At 44.0% G+C, this 10,000-nt stretch overlaps 1 protein-coding gene across 5 annotated transcripts in view; it reads right to left on the bottom strand.

Moving 5' to 3' along the window:
* nrxn1a (neurexin 1a) overlaps positions 1-10,000 on the bottom strand; it is a gene marked incomplete at both ends in the record, with an annotated part of 57,590 nt that overhangs the window by 38,601 nt on the left and 8,989 nt on the right. The window contains one exon of one of the 5 annotated variants that reach the window (XM_084456199.1): positions 7,613-7,624. The exons of the other annotated variants lie outside the window; for them this stretch is intronic. Within the exon in view, the coding sequence (XP_084312325.1) occupies positions 7,613-7,624 (12 nt within the window). The remainder of the gene's footprint in view (positions 1-7,612; positions 7,625-10,000) is intronic. 5 annotated transcript variants of the gene reach the window in all.

Genomic DNA, 10,000 nt, shown 5'->3' with positions numbered 1-10,000 from the left:
AACCAAACAAAGCCGGCATAATGCCGCCCCAGCATGTGATCTTAGATAGTATGCCGGCGCTCCAGAATCAGAGGCCTGACCCTTTTTAAACGCAATGTTGCAAGCTGCAGTATAGGCTTGGCTGCATTTATGGGCCCAGGCCCGGTTTAAACCAGAAATTGTCTTAGTAAATTGTCTTAGTAAATAACTAGACTAATTCTCAGTTGTTTGAATGACAAATATCTGTTCAGAATTACATACGGGATTACTAAATAGTCTACTTCTTCTCACAAAGGACTCGCAAAGCAAGTGTGGAGCCGTAGCCAGCAAAAACCCAACACTTACATTTCAAAAATATGCCTAACCTTTATTAACTAGTGATAAAAATAGTAATTGGAATAAGGAATTAACAATTAGACTTTGGGGATTACAGAGAAATTTGAATGACAGAAATCTGTTCAGAATTACGCATGGGATGTTAATGAATAGCGCAACACAGAAGCGCAACTGCATGTTTGGATAGCAAAAAACAAGGATTAGCCACACTGCAATACATCCAGGCCAGTTTCCAGTCTGGCTTATGTGTGTGGCTGGCTTGTTTCTGTTCAGGACTGGTCGAACGGAACAGCGTTTCCACTGGTAAGGTTTTGTCGTGGCGCACTGCCACGGCAAGATCCTTGCCACCACACCAAACATTTGATACAAAAAACAATAATAAAAATTAGGCTATATATAAATAAAACTTTCTAAATATTTCTGCCTAAATGCGCTTTCAAAACCACTGTCGCACCCACATTAGGAATATTTATTTTCAATAAAGAGCCTATAGGCTGCGCGCTCTGTGCCGCTACATGCTGCTCCTTTCTGAGGTGATCGGAAGACTCGGCGCGTGAAGGGATTTTTTCTTCAGTGAGCGGCATGAGGTTACAACGAAAGATATGTAGGCTATTGATGCTCAAATATTACCGTAGTGTTAACCAGTGTTTGAATTGGGCCAAACACTGGGCTTACAGCCACGCACAAAAAAACACTGCCTCTTGTGGTAGCAACATAGAACTGCAGGTCATCAACCCGACGAAGGGAGAAAGGGAGGGATGGGGGGGAGGGAGGGAGGGAGTGACAACCAGACACGCACAAAAAGATCTATTTAATAACCAAATGTTAATAATAACAACAAAATGAACAAGAACTAACTTTGGATAGCCTTAGAATAGCAAGTAAAATATGACCAACTTGGCCAGATAAGGTTAAGGTTACAATGTTATGATATTATAATACACTAGTTCTGTTTCTGTTGGGACACACAGCCACTGATCGGCCATTTAGTCCATTATATGCCCGTTGCTCCCCCCTTCCACCCCCCAGACCCGAGATACGGGAGTGGAACCGGCCACCATAGGGAATGAATGGGGAAATGTATCTTACTTCTCAGCTGAATGGCATATGGGCAGTTATTCTCCATGCTTATCAACAGAAATGAACTCCAAACTGCTCAAAAGCATGTAGCTAGATTGAACTGATCGCTAACATTTTTACTAAGTGAAAGGAGTAGATCATAGCGAAAATTAGCATTATGGCTAGTGGACATTTTGCATGTGCGCGCATATTGTACTGTGGGTAGTGCTATCACTAATTATCAGTAATTGGCCATTTATTTGGCCCTAATCACCTAGTTAAAAAATCTGGCCCGGTTTGCCCGGGACCCCTGCAAGTAGCCAAAGTATGAATGCTGTCAGGCCGACGTGTCTGAGGAAAATAGGAACAAACTGAGATCCAGACATAGGTACACCGTAGCAGTGCGTGCTTTGGTGAGCTCTTTGACCATCTCAGTCCATGCTCTGAGTGCACGTAGATCAAGCATTTCGCAGATTAAGATGCAACTCCAAAATGTAGATTTAGCTGACAAATTTAGATATAATTAAAGCCGCAATTGGCTATACTGGGAGTGCACGCAGCAACAAGCGCATGCAGCAACGAATGAGCGCAGCAATGAGCGAGCGCAGCAACAAGCCCATCAACAGGTCATACTATCACAGCACATTACCACAACATGGTAGTGCCTTCTTCGTATCGAGTGAGTTTAATCTCCCTAGGTTATTGTTGTACAAAATTATAAGCACTTGAACTGTGTGGCCCAATTTTTTTTTCCCAGTTTTGCCAGTTTCTCTGCCATCTTTGATTGGAGTTCTTAGCTGTTAACAACCTATAGGGACACATACACCCTAAACATACATGTGAAATTTCCGACCAATCAGACTTAAAGGTATAATATGTTATATGTGGATTAAAATAAACATTTTTTCAAAATGAATACATCCATAGGGCTTTGTGAAGGCTGCAGAGTAAAAGTATTGCTTTTCCATAAAAAATGATATTTTGTCTGACATTATTACATTATGAAATTTTGACGGCCCGACAATGACACTCTGTTGATATCATACCAGCCAATAGTATTACAGTGTTGGTACTGCGTGCTGGGTTGCCAGGTACTATTCTAGCTTCACCACTGTGAGATTAGCAGGAGCCAGCAAACGTTAGCCTATACTTCCATGAATTAGCAGCATTATAGATGTTGGTTAGCATCAAGTGTGTGTGTGACTATAAAACGGCAGCTTTTCCGTCCACTTCCGCTCACTCTTTTCAGTTAAACGTTTGGTAAAATGGTCGAGTTTTGTCGTCCTGCTTCTCCGCCTGAGCCCTGGCGAACCGTGCGATACGAATCTCAAAAGCTCAGTGACCGAAGAAGGAGCAAAAGCCGGATAAATATCGGGCCAGCCTTTGCTCGTTGGACGGAGTTTATGGAGTTTCATGGGATAAAGTCGCATGGTGACAGTGTTGTCACGATACCAAAATTATGACTTCGATACGATACCTGCCCAAAATATCTCGATACCGATACCGAAACGATACCACGGCGAAAATCTAAAACATAAGGAAAAGTAATGGAATAATAGATGACAGAACATGGAACCTTAAATTGTTGGCTTTTTTTTGTGCTCTGTTCAGTCTTTTTGCATCTTTTGAGTCTTTATTATATTTCCTGTAGCTTTCAAACACCGCTGGAAGGGAAGGCTGCCTCGACTGGGTGGTTTGGGATTGTGCTGGCATCTGTTTGTTTGTCTGTGTGGGGAGAAATCAATAAATTATGCCTATGTTGTTGCAAACTGTGAGATAATCAGCTTATTATTATTATTATTAATTAACCCAGGCCTATTGAAGCATTTTTGCTCTTCCAAATTATCAGAAGAGATAATTGTCTCACGGTTAACAGTTCTCTCGCTCTAGGAGGTCGGAGCAGGTATTGATTTTTTTGTAACGTGCGCTAGGCAGAGAGCTAGGCTTGCAGCCAGGCTGCAGCTATGCTAGCTAAAAGTCTCATGCTACGGATGAAAATTAGCTTCTCTAGCTATCATCTGGTGCAATAAATGTATTGTGCATTCATACATTCAAACATAAGGTAGGCTAAATATCCTTCGGTTGTATTCAGTACTGGTGTTGCTGCTGTGTGTATCTTATCTTCTATCACATTCGCTAACCTGTCGCTCTTTGAATTGTTTGTGTAAGTCGGCATGTCTGTCTGCAAGATGCTTTGCCAGGTTGGTCGTATTCCCTCCCTTGGTTTGTATAGATTTGTAGCATCGTTTACAGATGGGCTTTGTAATGTCCGTGGGCTTGCCCTCACTGTCGGCTCTGTAAGCAAAATAATGCCAGATTTCGCTGCATCCATCTCAGGTTAGACTAGTTAAAACTGTTGCGCTGCTCGCTGCAGAGTGAGAGAGCGAGGAGAGAGTGAGAGCGCGCGAACACACACATACTGCCCCGCGACTCGGGGATCTTGGGAGAGAGAAGCAGAGCGCTATAGCCTACAAACAAACACGGCTCGCATGAACGCAACTCAATATATACGGCTCTTATTAAAACACTGTCTTTCTTAAAGTATCGATACTTTAAATTTGGGTATTGTACTGTTTTTGACGACAGAGTATCGCGGTACTTTCCTAGTAGCGATACACCGTGCAACACTATGGTGACATGGCTACTTTTCTGCTAATTAGCTATCGCTATCTTTCTTGGAATCTGCATAGCCAGACCAAACGTTATCTCCACATTACAGCATCTAACGTAAGTTATTACATGGCACTCTGAAATACTTGATTGTGATTACTGATTAGTGTAATGTTATGTTCCTCTCGGAGTGAAGATCTTATCACAGTATGACTGAAACAGTGCATTCTCTGGCATTATGGCAACCAATACGTTGTGTTGTTGCAGTTCTTATCTTCAGACACTAGATGGGGGAAATAATCCACATACTACATATTATACCTTTAAGGTTTTAAGAATAAACTTTTTGTAGGTTTTGCCAAATTTTCAACCTGCAGCCAAATCCATAATGGGTCCAAATGTCAAATTTGTTCCACATGAGGGATGACATAAGTGTACCAGGTTGCATACAATTTTGACTAACAGCGTGGAAATGCCAGAACTTTGAAATTTGCGTTTTGATTCGTTGGTCGAATCTGCAAATGCTTTGACGTTGTGCAACATGGTAGTGCCCTCTTCGTGTCCAGTGAGTTTAATGTCCCTAGATTATTGTTGTACAAAATTATTTATTCATATAAAATGGCTGATTTTGTGCAGATGTATCTTTGTTACAGTATCGCAATTCGGTATTTGTATACTTCAAGTTCTGAACCTATTCATGAAAATACATAGGACCCCTACCTGGTATAATATAGATAAATAATATCTATATCATGCCTGTTACCCAGGTTTCCACACAATATAGCAAATAAACACTGTTTAATCAGCGCTACCTAGCTTAGCTACTTAGCTACCGTTAGCTAAAGCAGCTTTCTTGAGAACCGCTCTTGGGTTTAACTTCATACTGTACATACAAACATAGGCGTGCACGTGTGACGGACTTAATTTCACTCTGCATTGTGTTTTTCTGTCACTCGTTCGTTTGACCCATGTTAAGGGATTATCCAGGGCAGGACACAAACCTGCAACATTGCGCTCACAAGTCGGATATGCTAACAACTATGCCAAGAGAGACATCCTGTTTGGCAGGGCCGTTAACACCTCCTTCATACTAGGGCAGTGAGTTTCACGACTCGACGACTACTCTACTTTAGCCTCCTCATTACACTCACCCCCCTAAACTCACTCCACACCACTGGACATCCGGGTCATGGCACCATTGTGATGGACTGCATTTCGCTCGGTGTTGTCTCACGCATGTCTCATGTAAAGCACTTTGAATGGCCTTGTTGCTGAATTGTGCTATACAAATAAACTTGCCTTGCCTTGTGTTTTCTGTGTCACTCGTTCGTTTGACCCATGTTAAGGAATTGCCCAGGGCAGGGCGCCAACCTGCAATGTTGCGCTAGAAGTCGGATGTGCTGACCACTATACCAAGAGAGACATTCCGTTCGGCAGGGTTGTTAGCACATCCTTTATACTAGGGAAGTGAGTCTCACTACTTGATGACTACTCTATCGCCATCGCCTCCTCGTTACACTCGCACGCAGAGATTTGGGTCATTAGTGTAAGTGTATGATGATGCTTCTCTGAACCTCACATGTTGCAGAGGAGGGTGGAGAGCTTATCTCCTGTGTGTGTGTGTGTGTGTGTGTGTGTGTGTGTGTGTGTGTGTGTGTGTGTGTGTGTGTGTGCTATGAGTCGTTTTGACTGCCAACGCCTTATGAGTCACTAGTGATGAGTCACAATCCACCGCCCCCTTAATACTAACCCACAAAATTATTTTGCATAAACACACACACACACACACACACACACCTCCCTCTTTCCCCTGTTTTTGACCACAACCAGAGAACATGCAGGCAGCTTTACTAATGCATATTTACACTGAACACAGCACACACTCGCCTACTCAGAGGACACTCCATAAAGGTTCTGTGTGTGTGTGTGCATGTTTGTGTGTGTGTGTGTGTGTGTGTGTGTGTGTGTGTGTGTGTGTGTGGATATCTTAAAGGTCGTAGTTAGAAAGAGACACATCTCTTGAGGAATGGTACACAGATTGAGTTGATAATATGGCAGGCTGTACTGTATCCTTGATTAAACATCTTTCTGGCATCCACCCAGACAAACGTCTTCAACTCTGTTGTGTACACAGAGACAAACACCTCCAAATCATATTTACCCAGACCACAAAACCACTCTATCCATTATTAGGAAGCCATTTCCTTCTATTTGGCCAGACGGACGGAGGAGAATGGTCCATGTTTGCCATCCAGACCGTTCGATATTTCTTTTTTTCTCTGCCTACTTCCTTCCCTCATTCCATGTCCCTCTCCTCCTCCAGCTGATTACTGGCTTGTGAGGGCAGAGTCACCAGACCCTCCGGGGGACTTACAGGTCCTGGGCTCGCCTCTCCAGCGATGTCACAATGACCTGCGCTGCCAGGCTGGCCCTTTGGAGATACAGACCCTCCACATCAGAGGAGAAAACACTCTTAATCTCTTCCCTCTCTTTTTTCGGCTGCTCTCTCGTTCTAACCCTTTTTCTGCGCTCTCACTCACTCACTCACAGATGGACATTCCGCGCCCGTGCACGCTCTCTCTCTCTCTGACACACACACAGAGAGCATATGCACTCTTTTCCCCTCTCACACACAAAAAGACATATTCTTTGGTGCTTTCACACACACACACACACGCGCACACACACACACACACAATCTCTCATAGACACCCCCTTCCATCTCAAAGAAACTCATTTCAGATTTGCACCCCTCTGAAAGCCTCTTTACGCCAGGCCAACCTAAGCTAGTGTACGTCTGCACACTTTGACAGCATTTAAATCTTTATATGCAGAACACGCACACACTCACATACTGCTCTGACTGCCTTCATACACATGGCTGCTAAAAGTACCAATTGGCAACACTGTGTGAGCCTGAGCCAATCAGTATCAACAAAAGTTCTAACAAGAGCCAATCGTTATCAGTTTACTCTCACTTGTTCAATCAGTAATAAATCAATACATTTACATTTCAGTCATTAAGCTTGAACAGAGACTCTACATGTATTTCAGCTATTTGGCCCCACCTGGGGCAGCCATTTTGATTCAGAGGGCTCACCATACCTTAGCAGTCAGGATACCCGTCCTCACTTCTCTCAGACTCAACCAATCAAATCATGTGAACGCTAACATGTGCCAATCATCACAATATCTGTTCTCACATCGGCCAATCAGTGTGTTCATGAGCTCGTGCATCAGGGCCAGGCAATGCAGCACCTACCTTCTGCTCTCCAATGCATCACTTTCCACACACACACACAAAATCTAAATCGCTCCTACAAATACACTCATACGCACACCTACCTCACAACAAGGAAGCGTTCCAATTCCATACACAGTCGAGAGCTGCTGTTTGAGCTGAACCACATGAGCAGCAAGCCACACAGTACATTACAGCTCACAACCATACACATGAGCTTATAACCTGGGAGCTCATACAGTAGGCATATTATTATTACTGCCTGTGTAATAGCATAGATAAGAGCTCACAGGGAAGAGCACATAACCTGTATAAAAAACATATATCAGAGCTCATAGCAATACGTCAGAGTACAGGCATACAGTACATAGACGGATTCCGGTGTACCTCGGAGCTTGCCTACAGTCAGACAGTGAGGGTCGTGTCCAAACGGTGAGAGAAAATGGGGAACAAGGGACAGAGGGAGAGAACGGGAGAGGGGACAGAGGAGAGGGGACAGAGGAGAGGAGTCCGTGAGCGCATGGTCCGTCAGAGAACAGGATGGGAGAGCGTTTCCCTAACGCAGAGAAGCAGTACGAGTGTCGAGCACGACTGGGATATTCTCCCGGGCGTGTATAAAGAGGGCGGCGCTGATTTGACGAAGCTAATTCGGCAACAATTGACTAATTCTGCAACACATATGGGATAACGTGTGTCTAGACAACAGCACTGCTTTTGTACGTTAACACGTCCCCCGTGGAACCAAGGGGCGTTGCTCCAAACCACATGCACCAGCCAATGATGGAGGAGAACCACATGCAGGGGCCAATGAGAAAGGAGATGCACATGGACGGGCCAATGGCAGGGGTGGAGAGTGCAGGAGAGAGGGATCAGCTCAGGTGTACAGTATGAGACCAACTGAGAAAAACATACAAGGCAGAAGCCATAGATTCACACACACACACACACACGCACGCACGCGCACACACAAACACACACACACCAGTGGAGGCTCGTCCATTGAGGCAGGGGAGGACAGTCCTCCTCAGTTTTTGGAGAGAAGAGAGGGATTAAAATATAAATATATTAATTTATTTATTCATAATTCATATTATCTCAGTTTTGTTCATAAAGCAGGTTTTCCCTATGGATAAAAACCCATTATTGAAATTCTAAAGCTCCAACAGTGACATCTATAACTTGCAGCTGGAGGACCCATAGATATCTATGGAAGGGAGGCTAGCCTCCCTTAGGGCGGGTTCTTTTCTCTTAAATCAATGTAATGCCCTTTTTCTTGCTAATTTGTGATTGGCCAAAACGCTGAAAAATTACCGCAAGGGAGGACAGTACTCCGGCCCTGTCTGAACAGGATTCAGATATTGACATTTTGTTAGTCCAATCACATTCCAGATTCCAGATTGACCACAGTTGAAGGCCGATTGGGTCGGCGTTGATGTCTGTGTTTCTCTTCCCTGTGCCATTGGGAGACTTTTTGTGTGTTCGTAGCTCCATAATATAATACATCCAAAAGTATTATGGGACATATTTTACATCAAACTGTTCGTCTATTTGTCTTGATTCTAGCCATCTAAATATCTAAGCTGACATAAATACTTTTTGAGCTAGAGCCGTCTGAACACGACAGTTCCACTGACTGGCTATAGCCGGTAACGTTAGCTACGAGGTGCACGTCAGGCTACGGCATAGGCAGGCGCGCAGATTGGCTGGAGGCGCAAACTGTCGGCAACTCGTCCAAAACATTTCTAGACACTGGGTCGCAACACCGGATCGGAGAAATGCACTGAACAGCCTGGCTCCTGCTTGCATGAGAATTGATCGCTTTGCTGTGCTTATTCCTCATCCAGTGATGGATGGGTGGATGGAAAACTTTCAACTGAATGTTCATATTGTTCTGATTATTGTAGGCTATAGCAACATAAGAGTGGCAGCTTTGACAGCAACCCAAATGAGCTAATCCCATAGCTGTACCATTGCTAGCTAGCCATGAGCGAACTGTTGGATACTGCATTTTCTGTGCAACGTATTCCATTGTCCAGTTGTCAAATCTATTTGCCAACAAACTGTTTGAGAGCCAGCACACCTCAGTGTCCCCTAATCAAAAACATTTTTCATATATCACCTAACCTCTCCAGCACCTCACCAATATCAATTATTTTCTCTCTTTAGAGAGGAGTAGCCTACAATCCATTACAACAACTATTGCTTACAATGTTTTATTGTTGTTTTGTAATATTTTATCATGAATATGATAAATGCTGCATGTAGTTAAAGAAAGTGTTATTCAGATTTTCATATGCTAAAATTGACTGTAAGTCCACTTTAAAGCTGATATTTCAAATAATAACTGACTGAGGGAAAGTGCCCCCTGGCGCCCATGGGCGGTTCGCCTCTCTTCCTCCTGTCCTCCTCAGTTTTTTGAGTCACCAGCCGCCACTGACACATACACACACAATACACGCAAGCGCATACACACTCATACCACAAACTCATACCTCAAACCCAAACATACACACACACACACACACTTCCACACACAGAAGAGGTGTGATGAAGTGAAGATGGAAAATGCCAAATTTGCCAAACCATCCATGGAGAGAGCACTGCGTTCCAAGACCCTGACCCAGCCAGCCTGCCCTGGTGGTTCAGCTCAGAGGAGATCCCAGGAGAAGTGTCCCTCAGACCCTGACTTAAGGTCAGCCTTCCCCCCCACACACACCTGACCTGAGACATACCAGACTGACCTTGGATCAGAGTCTATAGACAGCTTCATCCTGC

This window comes from Borostomias antarcticus, assembly GCF_949987555.1.
Source record: "Borostomias antarcticus genome assembly, chromosome: 22".
Lineage (NCBI taxonomy): Eukaryota > Metazoa > Chordata > Actinopteri > Stomiiformes > Stomiidae > Borostomias > Borostomias antarcticus.
Note: the sequence above shows the minus strand (reverse complement) of the source record. Positions and strands in the feature narration are given on the sequence as shown.